The 23,669-nt window shown below is 56.8% G+C and overlaps 9 protein-coding genes across 9 annotated transcripts; 7 read left to right on the top strand and 2 right to left on the bottom strand.

The window, feature by feature from the left end:
• Positions 1 to 342, top strand: K452DRAFT_291812 (uncharacterized protein). Its single transcript, XM_033541253.1, has one exon. The coding sequence runs from the start codon at positions 42 to 44 to the stop codon at positions 303 to 305; it is 264 nt and encodes an 87-aa protein (XP_033392872.1). The 5' UTR covers positions 1 to 41; the 3' UTR covers positions 306 to 342.
• A 792-nt stretch (positions 343 to 1,134) lies between these two features.
• On the bottom strand, positions 1,135 to 2,286 carry K452DRAFT_113222 (uncharacterized protein). The gene is made up of 3 exons (XM_033535053.1): positions 1,870 to 2,286; positions 1,393 to 1,822; positions 1,135 to 1,328 (listed from the first exon to the last, which is right to left on the bottom strand). Exons 1-3 carry the CDS (start codon positions 2,167 to 2,169, stop codon positions 1,168 to 1,170), a joined length of 891 nt encoding a protein of 296 aa, XP_033392871.1. The 5' UTR covers positions 2,170 to 2,286; the 3' UTR covers positions 1,135 to 1,167.
• A 538-nt stretch (positions 2,287 to 2,824) lies between these two features.
• On the top strand, positions 2,825 to 3,961 carry K452DRAFT_236362 (uncharacterized protein; the record flags this gene model as incomplete). The annotated part of the gene is made up of 2 exons (XM_033537499.1): positions 2,825 to 3,094; positions 3,368 to 3,961. Coding segments are annotated over 2 exons (864 nt in total), but the record flags the coding sequence as incomplete, so codon positions are not given.
• A 2,096-nt stretch (positions 3,962 to 6,057) lies between these two features.
• On the top strand, positions 6,058 to 7,982 carry K452DRAFT_258087 (uncharacterized protein). The gene is made up of 2 exons (XM_033538460.1): positions 6,058 to 6,259; positions 6,316 to 7,982. Exons 1-2 carry the CDS (start codon positions 6,072 to 6,074, stop codon positions 7,604 to 7,606), a joined length of 1,479 nt encoding a protein of 492 aa, XP_033392869.1. The 5' UTR covers positions 6,058 to 6,071; the 3' UTR covers positions 7,607 to 7,982.
• An 835-nt stretch (positions 7,983 to 8,817) lies between these two features.
• K452DRAFT_236344 (uncharacterized protein) lies at positions 8,818 to 13,232 on the top strand (the record flags this gene model as incomplete). The annotated part of the gene is made up of 7 exons (XM_033537498.1): positions 8,818 to 9,277; positions 9,354 to 10,137; positions 10,192 to 10,435; positions 10,485 to 11,071; positions 11,131 to 11,458; positions 11,517 to 11,829; positions 11,887 to 13,232. The coding sequence occupies 7 exons, from the start codon at positions 8,818 to 8,820 to the stop codon at positions 13,230 to 13,232; spliced, it is 4,062 nt and encodes a 1,353-aa protein (XP_033392868.1).
• Positions 13,233 to 15,456: 2,224 nt separating this feature from the next.
• K452DRAFT_278975 (uncharacterized protein) lies at positions 15,457 to 17,927 on the bottom strand. The gene is made up of 4 exons (XM_033539394.1): positions 17,433 to 17,927; positions 17,324 to 17,370; positions 16,915 to 17,265; positions 15,457 to 16,867 (listed from the first exon to the last, which is right to left on the bottom strand). The coding sequence occupies exons 1-4, from the start codon at positions 17,899 to 17,901 to the stop codon at positions 15,707 to 15,709; spliced, it is 2,028 nt and encodes a 675-aa protein (XP_033392867.1). The 5' UTR covers positions 17,902 to 17,927; the 3' UTR covers positions 15,457 to 15,706.
• Positions 17,928 to 18,094: 167 nt separating this feature from the next.
• On the top strand, positions 18,095 to 19,209 carry K452DRAFT_258078 (uncharacterized protein). The gene is made up of 4 exons (XM_033538459.1): positions 18,095 to 18,200; positions 18,331 to 18,597; positions 18,656 to 18,788; positions 18,845 to 19,209. The coding sequence occupies exons 1-4, from the start codon at positions 18,183 to 18,185 to the stop codon at positions 18,913 to 18,915; spliced, it is 489 nt and encodes a 162-aa protein (XP_033392866.1). The 5' UTR covers positions 18,095 to 18,182; the 3' UTR covers positions 18,916 to 19,209.
• Positions 19,210 to 19,226: 17 nt separating this feature from the next.
• On the top strand, positions 19,227 to 21,347 carry K452DRAFT_362071 (uncharacterized protein). Its single transcript, XM_033546472.1, has 4 exons — positions 19,227 to 19,443; positions 19,493 to 19,586; positions 19,634 to 19,743; positions 19,848 to 21,347. Exons 1-4 carry the CDS (start codon positions 19,330 to 19,332, stop codon positions 21,210 to 21,212), a joined length of 1,683 nt encoding a protein of 560 aa, XP_033392865.1. The 5' UTR covers positions 19,227 to 19,329; the 3' UTR covers positions 21,213 to 21,347.
• Positions 21,348 to 22,908: 1,561 nt separating this feature from the next.
• Positions 22,909 to 23,279, top strand: K452DRAFT_197452 (uncharacterized protein; the record flags this gene model as incomplete). The annotated part of the gene is made up of 2 exons (XM_033535977.1): positions 22,909 to 23,088; positions 23,214 to 23,279. Coding segments are annotated over 2 exons (246 nt in total), but the record flags the coding sequence as incomplete, so codon positions are not given.
• Between the last annotated feature and the right edge of the window lie 390 nt (positions 23,280 to 23,669).

The following is a 23,669-nucleotide window of genomic DNA, read 5'->3' as shown; positions in this document are numbered from 1 at the left end:
GGGGGGGGGGGGGGGCCGGCTGCTGCACTTGCAGACCGGTCATGGCAAGGGTTCCTCCTTGTCTGCTCATCAATCCGCTCCCCGCTGGCGCGTCTCCCGTCATGCCTATCCCTGCCCCTCCGCTCCTGGAGAAATGGAAGGACGACGGAAGACGGAAAAGAAGCCCTTGCCCGCCTCTTGCCGCCGCCCTAATCCGCACTTCCCACCTGCCTGTTTGCTTGTCCGCCCAGACTCTGGATCCAATAGCCCAAAAGCAATGGAATCAATCACACGAGCTGCGCCGTACCGGAATTCACCGATCATGAGATGAGACAGAAGTGCAGCAAAATAAAAAACAAAAAAGGCCCCCCTTCCCAAATCCGCCCCTAATCACCACCTACGTAGTTTCAGCCCTATCAACAACCACAAACAAGCACGCTCCGCCATCTCCATCCCAAAGCATCTCCCCCTGCATCACTGCTCACAACTTACGGACGAGACTCCGGCCGCGTGGTTTCGGAGAAATTACCGCTCGATCGCTTCGGCTCGTTTCAGGCTCGCCCAGACCTCCTACCTAATCGCGGCCGGTCTGTGCGTAAGTGCGAATCACTTTTCGAGATCAGGATCTGATCTGATTTTGAATTTGGCTTTTTATTTTTGTATTGGGAGTTGCTGTTTTTGGCCCCGACATGAGTCGCTACTGTGGCCAGGTGGCTCGGGCGAGATTCGGGTAGATGGGTCTGTGAGTGGGCGGTGAGAGGGTTTGGGAGGGGTTACGGGCGGAGAAATGAGGCGGTGTGCGTGGCGGCATTGAGGTTTAGATTGCCAATGGTCCCGTTGATGATTGTTACTGCCACATTGGATGGTGAGGGATAGAGAAAAGAAGAGATGGGATTATGCATGTGTTGTGAGTGGTTCGCCGTGCCTGATTACGGAAGAACGCCTGACGCCTGCTCGCCTACCCGCGTTGAGAGATGGAGACGATTGCACGCCTGAAACTCCGGGACCGATGCGGGGAATGGACAGAAACAAAAGGCCCAAAGGAAAGTGCCGAGCTCTTTACATCGTTGGACTTGGGTCCTCGTGGCCCGTGACTCGATCCTGTTTGTTTGGTATTGCGTAGCTCATTTTCAATTGATTTGCCCTTATGCCTACCTACCTGAGCTACGGTTCGAGACGGTTGTGCGCTCAAGAAGATGCCGACGTCGCAGCGGTGACACTGCCACCGGCCTCAGCAGCTGGGTTGGCGGCTTCCTCGGCCGGGCGAATGGGAGGGCTTGAGAGATTCGAGCTCAGAGCAGGGGCCTGCGTGATGGGACTGGTGGGGTTGAGGCCATGAAGCTGGCGTTCTGGGACAGCGTTCTTGTCAGCGGTGTGTCTCGAACAAAACTAAAGGGGGCTAGCGCCTCGTACCTAGCTCACGGATGCGCATCTTCAGCATCTGGTTCTCCCGCGTTAACATCTGCGTCTCAGCCTGGTAGAAGGCGCTCTCGTCTCTGTTGACTCCGCCTCCAAGGGACCAATCCCCGCTCTCACTACGCTGACTGGAAACGGGGCGCAAGGCCGGGCTGCCATTGCGACTGCTGGTGCGCGACTGCCTGTAGCTGCTGTTGCGCGACAGGCTGGCGGGCGCCTGACCAGGGATGGGGCGCGGGCTGAGCGAGCGCGGAGGGGCAATGGACAAGTTCACGTTGGTCTGGGAAGCGGCAGCGGAGGTTGAGAGGGACAAGGAACGCTCCGACGTGGGGGTGGTGGAGTCGTCAATGGCGCTGCCGGAGGGGTGTTGAGACTGCAACGTGGCGATCTGGGCTTGCTGGGCGCGGATCTGGCCGAGCAGGCGGTTCTGTGGGTTGTTAGTCGGTACTCGATTGTGGATGCATCATGACATACGACTTGAGCCTCTTGCTCCTCTTCTAGTTCCTGGGCCAGCGGCAGCGAGGGATTGCGCTGGTGCTGGGGGCTGGCGGACCATGAGGGGCGGTGCGAGTGCAGCGAAGGGCTGCGCTGGACTTCGCCAGGACTGGGGATGGTGGGATCCATGCGGTTCAGGTTTACACGCAAGCTGGAGCGTCTGCGCTCACGGTGGACAGGGTTGGCTTCGTGCTGGATGCCGGCGTTGAGGGCGGCGGCGGCGGCCAGCGAGTGGGGGGCCGCGTGCGGCTGCTGCTGGGCGGTGTCGTGGGCGGTCATGGCTTTAGTTGGTAGTAAGTGCGTAACTACTGACTGGCGACGTCGGGCACTATTGCAGGGGCTTTTTGTATCCGTGGGGAGCACCTACCCAGTCGGTCTCCCCACGCCGGATCGGCCACATGATCCGCGCGATAGCCGTTGGCTCCGTTGGGTGGAGTGATTAGTTATAGTCGGTCACACAGCACTTTATTGTATGTAGGTAGGTATCGGAGGAGCCGGACGGAGCGGGCGAGCCCATGTCCCTCCCGTAGGTCCTTTTACTACTCTTATCTCATTCTCACCTCCTCCTTCTTCCGTTGTTTCTTGTTGGCTTGTTCCATGCATGACTAGACCTCGCTTCCGCCCTTTCGGCCGCTAGACTCGCTCGTCCTGTTAGGCCTGCCGCCCCGACGCCTGAAACGCCGTGTTTGAACTCCTGGGCCCGTTTCAAGCCGCCTCAACAACGGGCCGCACGCTGTTCACGTCCTCTACCACCGCCCTCGTCAATCGTCCTCGCAATCCCTGTCCGCCCTCTGGCTTATCCTTTCTACTAATGGCCGCCCGCCGCTGCCTGAGCGACCCGCTCTGAGCTGTCCCGACGTCGACTTTTCCCTCCCTCGCCCTCTTGTGCCACCGTCCAAGTCCCAGGGCCGCGGCGACGTGCATGCTGCTGGCCATGCCCCAAGACGAGAATGCCTCGACGCCCGGCCTCCGGCACAACCTCAAAAACCTGCCACCCATCCACACGGCTGTCGACCATGCCCCGCAGCCGTCGCGCTGGAGACGCTCGCGCTTCGTGGCACCTGCGCCCGAGCACAAAGCCTCCCCTGCCCCCAGTAAGCTGGAGAACCGCAAGTCGGCCATGTCTCTGTTCAATCTTTTCAGCAGGCCCAAGGTCGAAAAGGCCCGCGGCCACCACGAGGCCGGCCTCCCCACAATCCACGACGTCCCGGGCCCGGGGCAGTCGGAGCCGACGACCGCGCTGAGCTCCGTCACTGCCACCGCTCCTCCCAAGGCAATGAGCACGAGAACCGCCACCTCTAGATCCCACAGGACGTCCTTCAGCCGGAGGTCCAGGACTTTCTCCAACACCTCTCCCACCGATTGGGATCCTCCCGCGCTGTTCCAGGCCTACTCGCAAGCGATCAAGCATGCCACCCTGCAAGCTACCAATGTCTCAGTCGAAGCCATCATTAAGATGCGGAACCACCGGCGACAGTACAACTTGTTGCAGGAAAAATTGGAGAGCAAGCTGGACCTGTCTGGAGCCGTAGCCGAGGACGATTCCGATGCCGAAGCGAAAAAGCGCGACCGGAGGGAAAAGAGAGCGTCCTTCAGCTCGATGATGGGTGGGCCGGATCTGACGGAGAAGATTTACGTGCTGGCCACGTCGGGCTATCTTCTCCAATACTCCGGTGAAGGGCCCTCGGAAAGACTTCCTGAGAGAGTATTACATTTGGGCAAAGACTCGGCTGCGTTCGTGTGTGACCTGATTCCTGGAAAGCACTGGGTTCTGCAAATCTCCCAAGCAACCAACGACGATGGCACCATGACCACGCAGCAGCCACCAAAGTCCTTTCTTTCTAGGTTGCGCATGCAAGGTCCCGCTGTCAAAAAGGTCGCTACGAGCATGCTGCTCGTGTTTGAGAATCCGACGGAAATGGGCGAATGGTTGGCAGCGCTCCGGTTGGAAATTGATATCCTGGCTGGGAGGAAGTCGAGGATTGATGCCGAACGGGAGGTCCAGGAAGCCGCAAACAAGCGTATGAGCAGGATATCTAACCATAGGTATCAAATGCAGCGGGACGCTAGCCATGTGGATCGTTCTTCAATCAGCACGCCAGTGGGCTCTCCTATCCCAGATGGTCCGGAGTGGCCGGTAGTGAGTGGTAAGCTGCCTCGAAAGACGTCGGATGCCACTACATCTTCCAAATTCGCTTCCAGAGGCCAATCCATGGAGGCTCCGTCAATGGCCACAACGGCAAATTCGTACGTTGGAACCCAACTGGACCAATTGAGAGAGAGTTCCAGACTCTCGGTCATGTCGAGTCGGACAGCTGGCACATCTCCTGGCTCTTCCATCTATCCTCCATCTCCGTCAAAAGATACCTACACCGATGAGGAAGGCCGGCACAGCCCAATCGCGCTGAGGTCTTCCTCCATGAGCCCCTCTGGATCATCTCGCAGGAGGTCGATGCCCGTACAGCAACTCCCTCCTACCAGTGAGAGTCGCGCTTCGACTGATTCGACGCCCCGTGAGCAGCACCATTCGACCATCGCAGGTACATCGCCAGCAGCGCAGCACCAGCAAATACCGGTTTCCATCCCCGCACCCGCTCTTAACAACCATATGTCCTTCTCTCGCCCATTCAGCTCCAACAACCAATCGTTCCACACGCCACCTGGAATCCGATCTTTCAGTGCGCCAGCAATAAAATCCTCGCCTCTTCATGCCGGGCCCCAGCCTCCACTGCCCTCTCAGGAGTCTCTCGAATCTTCTTCCCATTTCTCTTTCACGCTCAGCGCCTTCCCCCACCCGAACCGCCAAAACCCCACCGCAAACCCCGGTTTCCGCCCTGTTCCCATCAGGTCCAATCCTACTCCGGGTATCCCACCGCGCCGCGTCCCTTCCTTTGGTCCTATGCTGCCAATCAACCCGACTCCGCCATTGCCCAGGCCCTCACCTCAGCCGCAATCGCAGCAACCGCCCATATTTAGCACTGGAACCGGACAACTTCAACCACCACAAGGACCACTGCCACAACTTCGCAGGCCGCCTAGTATGCAAATCCGCAGGGATCCTGCCGCATTTCTGTCTACGCGCCGTCCCATGGGCGTGTCATCCCAAGTTCGGTCGCGTTCGCGTTCTCCTTCTGGCACCGGTACCGCAGGCGCTCCTACTCTTGGAGCGTTGTCATTTGCTCAGTCTGCGCCGGCGAGTCGACGGCCTTCGGCTGCAGAAGTGCAGCCGGGCCCGTTGGCTAGCGGTCATAGACAAACTGTCAGAACTAGGCAGTCGATGCCTGTTATAGGTTTGCCGCCGCCAGCACCACCGCCAAGCATGCCACTTCCAGCACCGCCACCTAACACGCCCTTGCCTCCCCTACCAATCGAAGCGAACGAGAAGCCGGCTTCGATTGTGTAGGCGGACGCCTTCGCTCACGATCCTTGTCTTGCATCATTGCCTCAAGTCGATGTCTTTTTCGTCGTGTAGCGTTCGCACTGTTAATGGTAATGGCAAATAACACCCAGTCACGTTGACGGCTGGGGCTTTCTTCATTTCTCTGTTGTCGAATCCAATACTCTACGCTGGAAGGCGACTGGATCAGTCGTTGGTTCCGCCACTGCCGTTTCGGACCGGTACATTTTATTCCTCGTATTGTTTATTGTGTCATGTCTGTTGTTTTGTATGCGTCATCTGTCTTTTCTGAGATATCCCTGTGTCCTGTCTACGGCGTTGTTTTGGTTGGGGAAGCTTGGAGATTGATTATACCTCTGTCGATATTGATCGGCCAAATAACTGTATGATTAGTTTTGGGGTGATTGGGAGGCCGAAAAACTCGAATTTACATTGCAATGTCGTCGAAACAGCCAGTGGGGCGTGATTGGAGGGGTGGCGCACGATGACGATTGATCGCCGGCAGGAGCTGTGACACTTCGTAGAGAAAGGAGAGAGGGCGGCAGGTAGGGTGACGTGGTACGATGGCAGCAGACGTGGATGTCTGAGAAGTATTTGGCAGGGAGACGTGACGGGCTCTAGGTGGCTTGCACTTAAAGTAGTGCTTTTTGCGCCTCTCATGATTCTCAGATGAACGCGCGGGATGATATCACCCTTATCGGACCGCACGTGATGGCTAGTAGATCCGTAGATAAACAGCTACTATTCGGCCAGGCCCTCGCCCACTGCACGAGCGACGGCGACGATGCTGCGCGGAAGACCATGGCCTGCCGCCGCACGAGAAGCTTGCGGCGGTCGCATTCGACGCATTGCCTACCCTATTGCGCCACTACCCGTCCGGCGTCACCTCCAGACCAAGACTGTTACCGACGATGACATAGCCCGCCTAGCGGCCACTCCCCTGCACCCGCTGACCCTCGCCGACCTCGTCAAGTATGCTCCCACCTTTGCCGCAGCTTCTCCAGCTTCAATCTGACCGATCGCCCTAGGCATGGCCGTCCACCCCTGTCCGCGCGCCAGCTGTTCGACTCGGCCAACTTCACCCTCTCCATCCTCCCTTCGCGCCTCGCCCACCGTATCCAATCCCTCCGAAACCTTCCTTATATCGTAGTGTCGAATCCGCACATCTCGCAGATCCACAGCAACTATGTCCACTCCCTGTCCACTCTGCTACCATGGGCTGAAAAGAGGATTGAGACGCTCGAGGACGAAATTCACTTCACCGAAGCAATGGCCGACCTCGTGCAGACCCATTCCAACACCATAAGCATACTCGCCAGAGGGTTTCTCGAGGGAAGGAGATACATCAGCCCGCAAGAAGTGACTCGCTTCCTCGACGAGCACCTGCGCGCCCGCATTGGCACCCGTCTCATCGCCGAACAGCACATCACGCTCCATATGTCCTCGCAACCGCACAACGAGCTATCCGATGACCCCGAAACCTCGGCCAAGCGTGTCGCGCGCTCCTCATACATCGGTGTCATTGACACTGAATTGCGCCCAGCGGACGTCATACGGCGCTGCGAGGGCATGGTTGGGGAAATTTGCGAGTTCAAGTACGGTGTCCGGCCCAGACTGATCATCAATGGCGAGCCGAACTACAAATTCGCCCACATTCCCATGCATCTCGAGTATATTATCACGGAGCTGTTGAAGAATGCCTTCCGCGCCACCCTCGAGCGCGGGATGGAGAGAGAGCCCATCGAGGTCACTATCGCGCCTTTGCCAGAAGATCCAGAATTGGAGACATCTGGAGGTAGTACTCCTGTCAGCAACAGCTCGTCAGGGTCCGAGCGTCGATCTTCAATCACAAACGAGGCACAAGGCAATGCTAACCGGGCATCCAAGACGGACGCCATGCTGGAAAAAGAACAGCAATCGTCTGCCATTCGCGCGGCTACGGCTCAAATACGCCCTCTCAAGGAGAGAACACCTGGTGTGACGATTCGTATTCGTGACCGCGGCGGCGGAATTCCTCCGAACAACTATTCCCGCATCTGGGAGTACAGCTTCACGACATTCAACGATGACGACGTGCGCACCATTGGCCAAGGAAGCGACATGCACGGTATGGATGCATTGAGTGTCATCAGTGCAGGTGCAGGTGAAAATGGTAGTTCGCTGGCCGGCCTTGGTTATGGCCTGCCGCTAGGCAGAGCTTACGCTGAATATTTTGGTGGCGGAATAGCAGTGCAAAGCCTATGGGGCTGGGGGACAGATGTGTATCTGAGCCTGAGAGGGGTCGGTAACGTTGGACAAAGCCAAAGAGGTGGGCGGTGACAATCGATCACTGAGTTTTGATATTCTATCCAAAAAGGCGGATGCTCTGCTCAGTTCGAATTTAAAGCGGAGAGAAAGTTCTTAAGGCGTCCAAGCTGGACCGCACAGGACTATCACAGTCTGGGAATTTCTAGAATCTATAGAAGGGGCGTTTGTTCAAGTTTCGGGCACTGGGGGAGGCAGTTCGGGAGTTCTTGACTTGGTCTACCCGACAGGACAGCAAACCGCAAGGCTCTCCAAATTTTTACAGAATGTCCGGATGCCATCGATTAGTATAAGAGGAGGGAGTAGTCGGAGAGCGGAGTGCTCAAACCTTTCGTAAGTGGAGCACTACATCACAGTCTATTGTAACGAAAATGTATGATTTTACGACAACGCTTTCCCAGTGAAGAGGACTCGGGCTCTCAAACACACGAGTCTTCGATGACGGTCTTATCTCCAGCAGAACAGAAGCAAATCCCATCCAGCCACGTTAAACCCCCGGCTCGAGCCAAGGGCGCCAGGGCGTGGTGGTCTCGACACCCGCAACGCAAGGGGTTGGCAAGGGCTCGTAATGAACCACGCTGCCGGTCTCCGTTCTCGAGGGGAGCCAAGTTTCACGCCAATAACGTGCGCGCAATCCCATGTCTCCCGATATCTCAGGTGGTCGGGAGGGGAGGTTTGTCGTAAGGAGGGTCATACGGGGCTTCTCAGGGCGAGACGGGTCTTTCGTACGCTGCCACTGCAGGATACATGTCTTTCCTGGGTTTCTCTCCCGTTCTCCGTTTCTCATATCAGATATCCACCTCTGCTTGTTTCTCTGGCTTGGCCTCGGCAGAGTTTCCGCCGCCATGGCACTATTTCAAAATTTCTCGCGCAGAGGCGCATGTGCTCCTAAAAAAGAAGACTCGGAGGCCGGCGAACAGATGGACATGACAATCTTCGCAGCAGAAGACAACAACAACAACGACGACGACGACGACGACGCCTCCAGTACCAACGGCAGCAGAAACGCAAGCAACAGCAACTGGCCCGAGAGCTACACCAGCCCACGCTGCAGCGAGTCCATCTCGCGCTGCCCGTCGGGCTCGGCCGTCGACCTCATCGAGCCCCAAATGCCGCCCAGCCCCAGCCACAGGAACGACAGCGGCGGCGGCGACAGCAGCAGCAGCCCGCTGCGCGTGCCCCGTCCGCGCAGCGCCGTCGTTGCTGCCGACGACAAGGCGCTCAACATGCGCGTGCGCTACCTGGCGCAGCGCTACTCGACCATCTCGCCGCTCGGCGACGACGGCCAGAACCCCTTCTCCGCCGCGCCGCACCCGCTCATCGACCCGCGCTCGCCGCTGTTCCAGGCCCGGGCGTGGGCCAAGGCGCTGGTGAATCTGCGGGCCGAGGAGGCGGACCTGCTGCCCGAGCGCACGGCGGGCGTGGGGTTTGGGAAGCTGGAGGTTTGTGCGAGCGGCGGTGGGAGCGGGGGATGCGTGGGGCGGCTGCTGCTGCTGCGCGGGGCTGTGGGTGCTGCGCGCCGCCGCGAGAAGACTGTCTTGCAGGGCTTCGACGGCGTCGTCGAGAGTGGCGAGTTGTTGCTTGTCTTGGGCCCTCCGGGAGCGGGATGCTCGACGCTGCTGAAGGCCATCGCAGGAGAGCTGCACGGCCTCCGGCTCGACCAGCAGTCTTACATCAACTACCAGGGTAGGTCGTTTCCCTCGTTCTTATTCTACTTGCACACACAAACACACACTGCAAGACACTAACCGCGCCGCGGCAGGCATCTGCGCCGACCAGATGCACGACGAGTTCCGCGGCCAGGCCATGTACACCAGCGGCGCGACGGAGGCGCACACGGCCGCCCTCAGCGTCGGCGACACGCTAGCATTTGCGGCGCGGACGCGGGCGCCGCGGCGACTGGTGGGCGGCGTGGCGCGCGAGCGCTGGGTGCAGCACATGCGGGACGTGGCCATGGCCATGTTCAGCGTCAGCGACTTTGCGGACGCGCGGGTCGACAGCGTGGGCGCGGCGGTGCGCCGGCGCGTCGGCATCGCCGAGGCAACGCTGAGCCGCGCCCCGCTGCAGTGCTGGGACGAGTGTACGCGGGGCTTGAGCGCGGCGGATGCGCTCGAGTTTTGTAGGAGCCTTAGGGTGCAGGCGGATCTGATGGGCGCGACGGCCTGCGTCTCGCTGTATCAGGCCAGTCAGGCAGCGTATGACGTCTTTGACAAAGTGACGCTGCTGTACGAGGGGCAGCAGATCTTCTTTGGGCGCGTTGACGAGGCCCGCGACTTCTTCGTCGCCATGGGCTTTGAGTGCGCGCCGCGCCAGTCGACGGCAGACTTCCTGACGGGGCTGACGAGCCCGGCCGAGAGGCGTGTGCGCCCGGGCTTCCAGTGCATCGTGCCGCGCACGCCGGACGACTTCGTGCGGGTGTGGCGAGCGAGCGAGGAATATCGGAGGCTTTTGCGTGATATCAAAGAGTACCACGGGAAGTATGCCATTGGCGGTGACCACCTGCATAGCTTTGCATTGTCGAAGAGAGCGCAGCAGGCGAGACTGACGTGAGGCTCTTCACTGTTTGCCGTTTGAGGCGATATAGCTGACGGCTTGTGTAGGCGTGCAAAGTCACCGTATACGCTTTCGTATGCGCAGCAGGTCTGGCTCTGTCTGTGGCGGTGCGCCAAATGCTCCAGAACAGACGCGAGACGAATCTCGATGCAAACATTTGGATACGCTGTCGTGAGTGTTATTCTCGGAAGCGTCTTTTACAACTTGCCACCTGGCACCGAGAGCTTCTACCAAAGGGGCGCGCTTCTTTTCTTTGCCATCTTGGCATGCGTGCTTAGCAGTTCCTTAGAGGTAGAGCAGATCATCGAGCAGCCGCGCGTGGGTTCTGACAACTTCGTAGATACAAGCAGTGTACGCACTGCGTCCCGTCGTCGAAAAGCACGCCCGCCACGCTCTGTACCACCCGTCTGCAGAAGCGCTCGCATCAACCATAGCGATTATGCCGCGGAGAGCTCTCGAAGTGCTCGTCTTCACTGTTCCCTTCTACTTCATGGCAAACCTCCGCCGCGAACCCGGCGCCTTTCTCTTTTTGCTTCTGATATCGTTCTTCCTTTCCCTGACACTGGCGTTGCTCTTCCGCTCCGTTGCTTCAATCTCACGAACGCCATCCCAGGCCACTGTGCTGGCTATTCTGCTTGCCCTGTCTATGATCATCTTCTCCGGGCTACCGCTCCCGGTACCGCATATGCGCGGGTGGATCCGTTGGACCAACTACCTGGACCCAGTGGCATATGCGTTTGAGGCGTTGATGGTGAACGAGTTTGACGGTAAGAAGTTTGCTTGTGAAGCCTTTGTTCCGGATTATCCGGACGCAAAGGGCGACAATCGCGTTTGCTTAGCTGTCGGGGCTGTGGAAGGGGCGGATACTGTGAAAGGGGATGCGTTTGTCAAGGCCGCTTTCCAGTACTTTCCTGCGCATCAATGGAGGTAAGGAACCCCTACACTGAGATCGCACGTAACATGGCGTGTCACTGACAAGCCATCAGTTGTTTTTATATCCTTGTCGGTTACGCTTTTTTCTTCTTGCTCGTCTACCTCCTCTCGACAGAGTTCGTCCGAGCCAAGAAGCCCAAAGGCGAAATCCTTGTTTTTCAGCGCGGTCATGCTCCTCATCCTGTCTCGGACGATATCGAGATTTCAGCTCTGCGGAGTCCGCAGAAAAGACGGGACTCGGCCACTGCTTCGGTTATACCTCAAACTCCGACGTTCCATTGGCAGGATCTCTGCTACAACATCAAGACGAAAAATGGGCAAAGAAGAGTCTTGGACGACGTTGACGGTTGGGTAAAGGCGGGGTCTCTGACGGCAATAATGGTACGAATAGCTCCCAAAATGTCTTCAACCAGCCACGTTTGCTGATCAAGTACCCCAGGGTGTTTCTGAAGCCGCCAAAACAGCACTGTTGGATTTCCTTGCCGACAGGGTCACTATAGGTGTTGTCAGTGGCGAAGTAATGATGGATGGGCTCCCGCGCAACAAGAACTTCCAGTATACAATGGGCTATGTCCAACAGCAAGACTTACACCCACCTACTTCGACTGTCAGAGAAGCGCTAAACTTTAGTGCACTGATGCGGCGACCGGCACATGTGCCGAAGAAAGAGAAGCTGGAGTATGTGTCAGAAGTCCTCAATCTTCTGGACATGGAAAACTATGCAGACGCCTTCATTGGCTTCCCTGGGGAAGGTGGGACGCGTCCTAACCCTATTCAAGTCCTTAATACTCACCACACCCTCCCAACAGGCCTCAACACCTCGCAGCGGCGCCGCCTAACCATCGCCATCGAGCTAGTCGCCAAACCCACCCTCCTCCTCGTCGACGACCCCACCTCCTCACTCGACGCCCAAACCGCCTGGACCATCTGCACCGCCCTCGAGCAGCTCTCCAACAGCGGCCAAGCCGTCCTCTGCGCCCTGCACCAAGCGCCCGCACCGCTGCTCTCGCGCTTCGACCGCCTGCTCCTCCTCGCCGCCGACGGCAAGCCCGTCTACTGCGGCGACACGGGGCCGGGCTGCGCAAGCGTCATCAAGTACTTTGAAGAGCGGGGCGCGTCGCCCTGCCCCGAGGCGGCGAACCCGGCCGAGTGGCTGCTGCAGGTCGCGTCCGCGTCCGTTCCTGGCGCAGGCGCAGGCGGCGCCCCGGACGCGGCGGGCTTCTGGCCCCAGGCGTGGAAGGATAGTGGCGAGGCGAGGGTGCTGCGCGAGGAGCTGCGCCGGCTTGGCGAGCTGCCGTTGCGCAGGTGCGTGCTTGATGTCGATGCGGCGGGGCAGGGGGTGGGGGAGCGGACCCGGCGCAGCGCCTTCGCGGCTCCGTTTTTGCTGCAGCTGCGGGAGGCGACGAAGCGGGCGTTGTTGCTGCGGTGGCGGGAGGGGCCGTATTTGCTCTCCCGTATGCTGCTCTCTGTGGTGGTTGCTGTCCTCATCGGCCTCGCTTTCTCCCCCGCAGCCACGCACCAAAACCACTCCACTTCCGCCGTCTTCGCTCTCCTCGCAGCCCTCACAGCCCTAGCAGCCCACCAGCACCACCACCTCATCCACTCTACGACAACACCCCACACCTCCCTTAGCATCTCGCTCCTCGCGCACGCCCTCGCCGAACTCCCCCCCACCGCCCTCCAAGCCGCCTCCCTCTTCGCCCCATTCCACTACCTCACCTCCAGCTCCGCCACCTCCACCACCTCCACCACCGCAGCAGCAGCGACATTCGCGCTGCTCCTCTCCGCGCTGCTGCTCGCTGCGGGCTTCAGCGCTACTGTTTTACGCATACGCACCCACGCGCACGCGCACGCTCTCCTGTGGCTAGCCTTCACACTCCTGCTGCTCAGCGGCGCAGCCCCCGCTCCTGCTCCTACATCCAGCGCGCTCCCCCGGCTCTGGCAAGCGCTGCAGCGCGCAAATCCGCTGGGGTGGGTGGCAATGGGGCTGTTCGCAGCGGCGGGTGCGGATGCGGGTGTGGATGTGAATGAGAGGGCGGCGTGGCAGGCGGTTGGCGTGGTGTGGGTGTTTGTGGGGGTGGGGGTTTGTGTTTGTGCCGTTTTGGGCACGGGGGTGTGGGGGAAGAGACGTAGGAGAGGGGGGATGGCGGGGTAGGATGGGGAGGGAGGGGAGTGGGCGTTGTGGTGCTTGTGCAGTGAAGAGGGTGTTAATGAGTGGTTCTTGGGTACACTTTATGTTTTCTATATATCAATACGATCGCTTTGGAAGGGGGCCAGTGAGGGGTGACTAGCTTTCGTGTAGTTCGAAGAATTCTATATAGTGTTTATTGTTTGGTACGCTTTTGGCGTTTATGGATATTATCGCGTGGTTCTTAGACAGTACGTAGCACTATGGCGCTGGGGCGCAGCGGGGAGAAGCTGGGCTGGTTCTTGTTTTAACCAAGTAAAACTATGCTGGGGTGTGGAGTTCCAGTAGCCTTTGGGCTTTAAAATACATATTCTGAAACCTTAACTATTTGCTTTGACCGTATTGTCAAGATCAGCATGAGGGTTTACGGCCCAGGAGGATCCTTATGGACTCCCCCGGGTAGAGCAACTAGTAGCTAGTAGTATCGAGGCGATTGTTCTTGAGCAATGCATGCTTAGCCATGGTGCTCTATTGGATTCGATGGTGGTTATCATCTTTATTTGAGACCGTCATCGCATAGCATTGCAGATTTGTGAACAAGATCATCAGCGAAACAGAAAAGAATATCCCGGAGGTCCGTCACTTCCCGGCAGAACTTCCTGGACAACTTCGTCACCTATGTTGAGTGTTCTTCTTGCGCTGAATGCCCCCGTGTTGGGCGTGCTCAGTGCGCTGGGCATCCTCGAAGGAATAGCCCATGTCATTTTCCGCTATGTCTGCCGTGGCGAAAGCGTCCATTTGGTAGACGGACATCTGCTCTAAGCAAGTAGTAACAATAACAAAGAAGCGCATCAGCCAGAGACAATGTGTGTGTTTGCATCTTCCTCGCAGGCCCAGACAAGCCGAGCAACAGCAATGAAAATGGGTTCGCGTCAGCCCGCAACAGTGCAATACGAGCGACACAGTGGCAGCGGTCACGGCAGCAAAAAGCCACCGCCGCCGCCGCCCGGGTCCAAAAACTAGTTAATCACGAAACGCACCTCCGTAGAGGGCTTCCAGCGATTAAACTGAAAAGAACAGATACTGCATTTAGATCTAAGCCAAGAGGCAAAGAGAACTGAAGAAAAGAAGAGGAGAGGGTTGGGGCGGGGCGGACGGGTTTATATACACTGGGGGTGGGGGACGTGCGCGCGCGATGAGGTCACTGTGGAAGGGCGTGGAAGCTTCTGGTGTGTTTGCTGGAGGAGCGTGGAGGGTCGTGGAAGCTTCTGGTAAGTTTGTTGTGGAAGAGCGTGGAAGGGGTGTGTGTGTTAAGGCGCGTCTGCTGACTGTGAAAGCCTGTCGGACCATGTTTCTTGTCTCCCAGATGACAAACGACAAACACGTTATGGGCGAGTGATCCTGAATCTGCTGAGTAAATATAAGAGCAGCTCTATCGCAAGTTCGAGGTCCTGAGTTCTGGAATGGACACTGAATGATATACCTTCCACCAAGCCTTCCATCTCTCCAGCATCGTTACGAAGATGCAGTAATACTACGCGCAAAGGCTCTTCTGTATTCTTTGGCTGACCTTATTAGTCTTCTATAGCCGATGCGATTTGTGCCAGGCTCGACTTGAGAAATTGATCTCACTCAAGTATACCAACTATTGACGATGAGTCCAACTCGATTATAATAATAATCCGCATCGCCAAAGTTTTATGGGATTCAGCTGCTATAGTTTCGCTCAAGAGATGTCGAACCGGCGACGATTGGCTGGAAATATAGGATTGGTAAAGCACCGGGAGGTACTAGTATTTGACTGTGCAGCCTGCACAGTGCAGCTAGGTATCCATGACAGTGGAACATGGTCATTCCGAAGACGATTGTAGCCTTGGCTACTCAGTCTATGGCTGTTGAGACCATAAAGGTATTCATAGCCTTGGTCCGGCTGGGTTGCTACCTTTGATATGAGATTCCTTGTGCCAGTGCGTAGGACTACTACTGTCGTCGAACTGATTGGCGTTCAATGTTAGCAGGCTTATGTATACCAAAACACCACTTTTAAACCATAAGTAACGTCCGTCACCGTCAACCGAGATCCACCGCCTAGCGAGATGGGGAAGGATATAAGGAGTTCCATGGAATACTTCTTATCTAGCTACATGTCTGAGACATGGATATAAGTAAGGAGATATTTGGGCGTATAAATACCTACACACATGTTGACTGAGTTTGTTTCTACTCCGTACACGCATTTATTTCGGTACGTGTTGATTCTCGCTTTACGGTGACGGACATTATTTGTAGGGTTGAATAAAAACAACTAACGCAGTGTAGCAAGGACTAAGGACCTTACCACGGCGAAAGCAATGAATTAGGATGCAAAATGAACCTGAACTCAAAAAAGACGTTGACTCCATCTCCAAGCCCGAAGGTTTAATAACGCTGCTAGCAGAACCATCACAAAAAATAATTACTAGACCCAAACACCACAACACCAACTCATTACCCCCACACCATCACGAATCATCGGCATGCCTATCCCTCGCCTCTCTAAAATGCGTCATCATATCCTCGGCCAACCTCCCCTCCGCGCCCTCCAAAATCGTCCCCACCAAGCTCAAATTATTAAACAAGAACCTCTCCCTCTTCCTCTGGTCCGCAATACTCTTACACCGCTTCGCCAAATAGGCCTCATACTCGCTCCGTAGGCGCGCCAAGCTATTCGAGACGGGTTCGTCATCCGCGGCCTCCGCGCTCAGCTTCAACACGCCATGCAAAAAGTTCGCAAACCGCTGCGTCAGCGCGACAGGGGCGGTGCTCTGGTCCGCAGGCGCCGCAGACGTGAGCAGTGACGAGGCGGCGGGCCGGCCGGGTAGGCTGCTCGTCAGTGCTTGCACCGACTTGCAGTGCGCGTCCATGACCAGCTGGAAGCGCGGCCATAGCAGCATGTTGGTCGCGTTGACGTAGCCCTCGACGGCCGGCACTTTGCGCCGCTGCAGCTCGAACGCAAAGTGCTGGTTCAGGCGCACGCAGAGTAGCACTCCCAGCGCGTCCATGGACGTGTCCGTCAGCGATTTGGTCAGTTGCTGGCCTAGTGCGAAGGTCGGCTCCCAGATTTGCGAGAATATGCGCGAGAGGGCGTGGTAGGATTGCGCAGGCGAGAAGTAGGATGTCAGGAACGTGTATTCGAAGGAGGCGTTGTCGATTAGGGCGAGGTTGAAGGTGTGGAAAGCCACTTCGAGGTAGTGCGTAGATTTGTTTTCCTCGACGACGTGCGAGGTGAGTGCGTTTTGGTGCTGGCCTTTGAGGAGGTCAAGGCGCCGGCCTATGGAAAATGCGTCGTGGGGCGCTGTTGGCATTTTAGGATTGCCGAGAAGAGCACCGCCACGTTTGGCAGCATTTTCGTTTCCAATGGTGTCGTGTTGGTCTATTACGTGTAGCTTGAGATTGTTCAGGGCCTGGTTGTAGCGCGTAAAGTGATTCAGGTAGTACCAGCGCATGGTGTTGATGTACGCTTGGCAGAGTTCATTGGCCAGTTTCTCTTGGTGCCTGGCGAGGAAGGCATAGAGTTCCTTGAATTTGAGGAATCCCTGTTGCTGTATGATTTGTGCATTGATGCTTGGCGATCGAAGCGCTTTTATCTGTGCAACAATGTAGTCTCTAACACGTTCAACAGCCTAGCATGGTCAGCTGCCAACAACCAAACGCGAACAAGTTAACTCACCTTCTTCGTTAGGTCTTCGAGCAGCGGTTTGAGATCGTTGACTGCTTTGACGTTCTTGTCGTCAGTTAACCTGGCATTCATAGTCTTTGAGCGTTTTTCGAGCTCTTGCAAGGCCTTGCAGAAACCCTCATCGATGGCGCCGTCGGCTATCTTTCTGACCACCGCAGGCGATATACTGGCTTCCTCTACCGCAGGGCCAAGGAGCTTTTCAACCACCTTGCGATTTTCAAGCCTGGTCGTCAACTGCGTAGACCTGGTCTGCAGGGTCTCTATCTCGGCAGATACAGCGCCAAGATCGGCTTGGAAACCGGTGAGATAGGTTTCGACAGACTTGAGCACTTCATCGCAGGCCTACAGCGTGGATCAGTCGAATTCACAAGAGTATGGAACCCGCGCACATGGAGCTTACCGTCACAGAGCGATGCAAATCCTCAAACTTGTCCTTTGCCCGGTCATCTGGAGTCACACGCATAAGCAAGGTGTCGGCATGGGCACGAGCAAACGCAAGAGAGACGTACATTCTTCGACTGACTCGGTGCTATATGTATGTACATGGGAAGGCTGCCACGACTGCTGCTCCCTGCCTGCCTCGGCAAATGCCTCGAGGCTCAGATTTCCGAAATCAATGTCCGTCACTATCTCCGCCGGCTTCTCCGCCGACTCCTCCGGGGCGTTTCGTTTAGGAGGGCCGTCGAAGAGAAGCTCCAGGACCTTGTTTGGATCGGGCACGTCAGGGGGCGGCGAGCCGCTGACCTGGAAGCGCAGGGCTGAGGCATTGGGGAGGCGGGCTTGAGGCGGCAGACTGGACGAGGATGAGGCGGGCGACGAGAGCAGGGTTATGGACGAGGAGCGGGGAGGGAAGCCGGGGCGGGGCGGCAGAGCTGGGCCGGAGGAGGGAGTCAGGTAGGGGCGTCTGGTGGGCGCAGGCGAGTAAGAGCGGGCATTTTGGGGCGGCGGGGTAGATTGGTGGAAGCGATCGAGCCACATTGTTGTTTGTCGCGCGTCGGGGGGGAGTGTCTCCCGTGTTCATCAGTGTCAAGTCAGTCATAGCTTCCCAGCTTCGGAACGCGCCAATCGCAGGCCGGCAAAACCGTTGTTCCACTAGCGTCGCCCGTGCCCGGTCTTTTCCCCTCGTCTTGAAGAGAGAAATCGCACAACCCATCCTTTCTTGCTCTCTCTCATCTCATCCCACCGCTCCACCCGCACTCTCCCGCCTGCCGCCTTCTCTTCCTTACGACCCGTCGCTTTCCCCGGAATCTCTAATCACAATGGCCGACGACGCCCAGGTACGTTGCTCCTGCCCACCCAACCCAACGCCATGCCTTGCCCCACCTTTTATCGATTGTTGTCGCGCGACGACGACGACGACTCGACGCCATTTTCACCACGACGCCTGCTAACTCCAAGCTCTCGCAGCATGAGCACACCTTCGACAGCGCCGATGCCGGTGCTTCGCTCACCTTCCCCATGCAGTGCTCTGCTCTGAGGAAGAACGGCTTCGTCGTCATCAAGAACCGCCCTTGCAAGATCGTCGAAATGTCCACCTCCAAGACCGGCAAGCACGGTCACGCCAAGGTCCACCTTGTCGCCATCGACATCTTCACCGGCAAGAAGCTCGAGGATCTCTGCCCCTCGACCCACAACATGGACGTCCCCAACGTCCGCCGTACCGAGTTCCAGCTCGTAAGTCACGGCCCCGCCAGCTCTCCGATGCGTACGCAGGAATTGACAGATCCCACAGCTCGACGTCACCGACGACGGTTTCCTTTCCCTCATGTCTGACGACGGCTCCCTCAAGGACGACGTCAAGCTCCCGGACGGTGAGGTTGGTGACAAGATCAACAAGCTCTTCACCGAGGACGGCAAGGACACCAGTAAGCTCCCCAGTAGTCCAGCGAGCCGCTATATCGACGCTAACGATGGTTTGCAGACGTCATTGTCCTTGCTTCCATGGGCGAGGAGGCCTGCATTGACGCCAAGGAGGCCCCCCGCGGTGCTTAGGTTAAACACGTGCATTCTTGGAAAGCATGCACCAGGGACCGGAACTGGGGAAAAAGCGATGTATGGACGTTGAGAAGCCATGATACCACTGCAATCCGACATCTGAATAGGAAACTGATTGCATGGCGACTGGCTTTCTAAGCAGCGCTTGCTCTTTTCATTTTAACTTGTTCGGTCTCTTCAAAGGCAGGGGTCGAACTGTGGAATTGGGTTTTGCGTGGAATCCACCGAGGCGTGGAGAAGCGCTGCTATATCAAGTTATGCCGCCTCCAAAATTTACGATGTGAACGGGAGATCTATTGAAGTTATATTTTTTGCCTGTGACGGTCTGAAAATCTTTGAAAACATTAGCGAGAGCCCTTGCCACAGCAACGACGGGTCCATGCTTCAAGCCGTGCAACGAAAAATCCCATCATGTCGGGTAGATTCCACAAAGGCGACCGCTGCGGCGTCGAGAACTGCCGCTCCAAGCGATACGTCGAGGGCAATGACGGGAACCGGTACTGCGAAAACGGTCATCAACATGCCGTATGTCCCATTCCTCACGCCCTTGCCAACGGCTAGCTGACTCTTGCAGGGCTCCACTCAACGTGCAGACGACGACGACGAGTGGAACACCAAGGGCCAGACCACGAAGCGCAAGGTAGAGAGACAAGAGAGGGTCTCGAGACGTAAGCGACTCGCCACCAATCGCAGCGCTTGGATTGACAACATCCAGATCTCCACGGCAGAAGTGCCCTCGAGCTTTACCTTTATTGCTATCAGTTGATCTTGTGGAAGCAGGCCCATTGGCTTGTGCACGCTAAAGGGCAGCCGGCTGAACTCGAGGTGCGTTGTTGTGACTTTCCGCAGACATCCAAGACAGCGATCAGGAATCCCCAATACCAAGCTTTTTCATCGTTTCGGGATCGCAAGCCACTGACGCTGTTTAGGTTGTGATTCGCGACCTGTGGGCTTTGCGCTTGCAAAGCCTCAAGAGCAAGGTCGAGGCCCAGTCGGACACGGAAAGCCAGTCCCAGCTCTTTAGCTCTCAGTCCGAAGGCGAAACGGACACGGAGCATGACGAGCACCGAAAGGAACGGAAAGGCCGCAGGGCTGACTCCACCCCTAGGCTCATTGATACCATAGGGCTCTGTTATATTGGCATGCTCCTCCTGCGCCTGCCCGTCAGTCTCGGAGATCTGCACAAGTGGGCAGCTGGCGGCGAGATGATCTACTACAACGCCAAAGAAAGCATCCCGATCGATATGAAAGACAGGCTTCCAGGATTCTATCACGCGGCTTTAGACCCCGACATTATTCTCGAGTCAGAACATCTGCAGACAGCCATCCAAGATCTCGCTATAACCTACAAAAATGATTGCGGCATGGCCATCCCGCAGTTAAACTACCCATTGCTGCTCTTCCGCTACATCAATGACCTCGCCCTGCCACTACAAATCTACCCCGCAACGCTGCGCCTCGCGCGCTTGGTCAATTACACCTTCACATTCCCGCTCGTCTCCAGGCGACGCCTGCGGCTCCTCGACTTCCCAGAAACGCAACTCATAGCGCTGCTCGTCGTAGCCGTGAAGCTGCACTATCCGTTCGACGGCCTCGAACGGAACCCGCACTCGCCCACCGACACAGGCGGCATCGTGCTCGACTGGGCGGCGTGGACCGCCGCCGCGGCCGAGGCCGACGGCCTAGCGAAAACGCCCGGTCGCCTGACGTTCGAGCAGAGCATCGCTGCCTCAGAGAAGGACGTGCTGGCGATGAACGACACGGAGCTCGACGACTACCTTAATTGGTATGAGCGCACGTGGACGGCTGGCGACGACGATGTCGGCACCCGCGCTAGCGACTTCCGCCACCAGCTCTTTCGCATGTTCCCGACTGGGCCGGCGCCGGGGCAGGAGGTCGCGCCGCTGCCGCAGCCGCTGGACGGGGCAGTGTTGGAGGAGGCGAGGGAGCGGCGGCTAGGTGCCGTGTTGGGCGCGGTGAGGGCTGTAGAGGTGGTTCCGGAGGCTGAAGATGGCGATGGTGATGGCGAGGGGAATGCGGGAAGGGAGGTTATGCGGCCGGGGAGCTGTTATAGGCGGTACCGCAAGGAGGAGGATCTGGAGGGGACGGTGACTGCGAAGGTGTTTTACGATGCTGCTGCGAGACGGGCGGGCATGTCGCTGGATGGGTTGGCGAAGGCGGTGTTTGTGGTCGAGAGGTGGTTGGAGGAGTGGATTGTTCAGGAGAGGAAGAGGGAGGCGGGGCTGGAGGAGGGGGAGGAGGAGAGGGAGAGAATGGATGTGGACAAGGAGTGATGGGGTGAAGATGTGTTTTGCGGTGGTTAGTTTGGAGGATGGCTTTCTGGTTGTTATGGTTGTGTTGCTTGGTTTACTCTTCGGGTTTGACAGTACTTCCCCGTTAAGAATTGTGACGGAGTTTTTAAGTCCTTGAACGTTGGCCGCTACATGTTTGCTTTGTGATGATGTTGCTGTTTCCTCGTTGGATTGCACGAATTATGGAACAGTCATGCTTGAAGCTAAACAGCAAAGGCCGCCTGCATCAAGCCTCCTGCCCACTCTCAAGGCGACTAACAGCATCCACTATCGACGAAGATGGAAACCCCTATCACAAAACAATCGTCAAACCTGCTGGCGGTAGGGACACATAAGCTTGCAAGTTCACGAGGGTTCCAAGCTTATTGACACGATATGGTCCCGCATACTGTGCCCAAAGCCCTTTACTGTGCCGCTAGGCTGAAGTTAACGATATAATAGCCCTCTATCGCCAGAGCTTTTGGGTGGTGAGTAGCACCGAGGAACTGTGATGGTCAGTAATGTCTTTTTTACTAGGGCCATGCCTGTACCTGTGACAGTTCTTGCTTATTTTAGTGTCCCTCTCCTTGGTGATTGTGAACTGTGTCTGTACTTCAGCCATGCTGTTCTGTCCTTCAGGGGGAAGAACATCATGGTTAACTGGCATGAATGCAGTTGGCTAGAGGTCGCTTGATCGAAAGCCTGTTGATTAAAGAATGGTTGACAGAACAAAGTACGATCATGAACTCTCCTGGGGATTGGTGCGAAAGGGCCCCATGAGCCCCCGACGCTGTGAACAGTACTCGTACAAGTAAATCAGAGAAGAATCGATGCCATAGGAAAGTGATGAAATAAGAGGCAAAATATCGCCAGTAGATGGATTGATTAGCAAGGAATTTGGTGCGCAATAGGAGCCGACTCTAGTCAATGGTGGAAATCACAAGACGAAGCCGGCGTGCAAACTAGGACATTGGCAGCCTGATTGATGTGCCCACCCAAAGGAGAAAAAAAAAAGTGAAGATGTAGAATAGAGCAGTGAAGCAAATTGCCAACTTTTTGGCGAAAGAAATATTAATGAGATGATCATGCAAACCCGTAGACATATATTTTTCGTATCCAGCAAAGGGGGACGGGAATAAACAAAGCCAATCCACAGCTCATAAACCTCTACCGTTTGCCAGCAGTTGCACGTAGAAGCAAGTGATGATCTAGACGTACGAGGCACGGTGGCCACTCTCGCCAGCGGTTCCTGTGGTTGATGCTGTCATCGAGGCGAAGCCGCCGGCACAACGCCACGACTTCATTCACTAGAATAGCACCGGCAGAAGCGCATAGAACTAGAGAGTGGTACCTGACAAATTGCATTCGATGACAGGTGCTTTACCACGTGAAGGGGGCATGAATGGTGGTTGAGTTGCTGCGGTCGGGGAAGCCAAATCAAGCCGGCTCGCTTACGGTAATCGGGCGCACCGAGCCCGACCTAATATTTGCTCTTCAGCCGGTCCACCTCGACCTCTCATCCGCAGACGACGACTAACGACCCCAGCAAGAGTGAGTTGCTCCCAACGCCCCCAGATACGGCTTACAGGTGATACTGACCTTATTGCGTTTTCCAGTGCAGATGTAAGCCTCCCCAAACCGCCGCCACCGCGACCGCGATCGCGCGCAATCGGACGACAGACTGACCCGCCACCGCAGCTTCGTCAAGACCCTCACGGGTAAGACCATCACCCTCGAGGTCGAGTCCTCGGACACCATCGACAATGTCAAGTCCAAGATCCAGGACAAGGAGGGCATTCCCCCCGACCAACAGCGTCTGATCTTCGCTGGCAAGCAGCTTGAGGATGGCCGCACTCTTTCGGACTACAACATCCAGAAGGTACGGGACTCTCGGACACGCACGACGGAACGCGACGGGGAGAAGCCTGTCGTTTTCCTCCGCAACAGAATGCAGGACGTCGGAACGAAATTTTGAGTCGGATGCTGATGTGGTTCGTTTAACAGGAGTCCACCCTCCACCTGGTCCTCCGTCTCCGTGGTGGTATCATTGAGCCCTCGCTCAAGGCCCTTGCCTCCAAGTACAACTGCGACAAGATGATCTGCCGCAAGTGCTACGTACGTTCCTCCCGGTCCCAATCCACCGCGGCGCACCAGCATCGATGCGATTTTCGCCGCCTCTTCCGCGCATCCGAAAACTAACAAAATCTCTAGGCCCGCCTGCCTCCCCGTGCCACCAACTGCCGCAAGAAGAAGTGCGGTCACACCAACCAGCTCCGCCCCAAGAAGAAGCTCAAATAGATGCATCGCATTGCGGCGATGGTGGCGGTTTTCTGGAGCAGGATTGTGTTCTTACGGCGCTCGATGGTTTGGAGATTGCTTTAAGAGAGCTGTTACATAACTCCATCAGAATTCTTCACGAAGCATACCCAGGGTTCATGGAATACGCGGATGACCACAGGT

This window comes from Aplosporella prunicola (assembly GCF_010093885.1).
Source record: "Aplosporella prunicola CBS 121167 unplaced genomic scaffold K452scaffold_33, whole genome shotgun sequence".
NCBI classification, from domain to species: Eukaryota; Fungi; Ascomycota; class Dothideomycetes; order Botryosphaeriales; family Aplosporellaceae; genus Aplosporella; species Aplosporella prunicola.
Note: the sequence above shows the minus strand (reverse complement) of the source record. Positions and strands in the feature narration are given on the sequence as shown.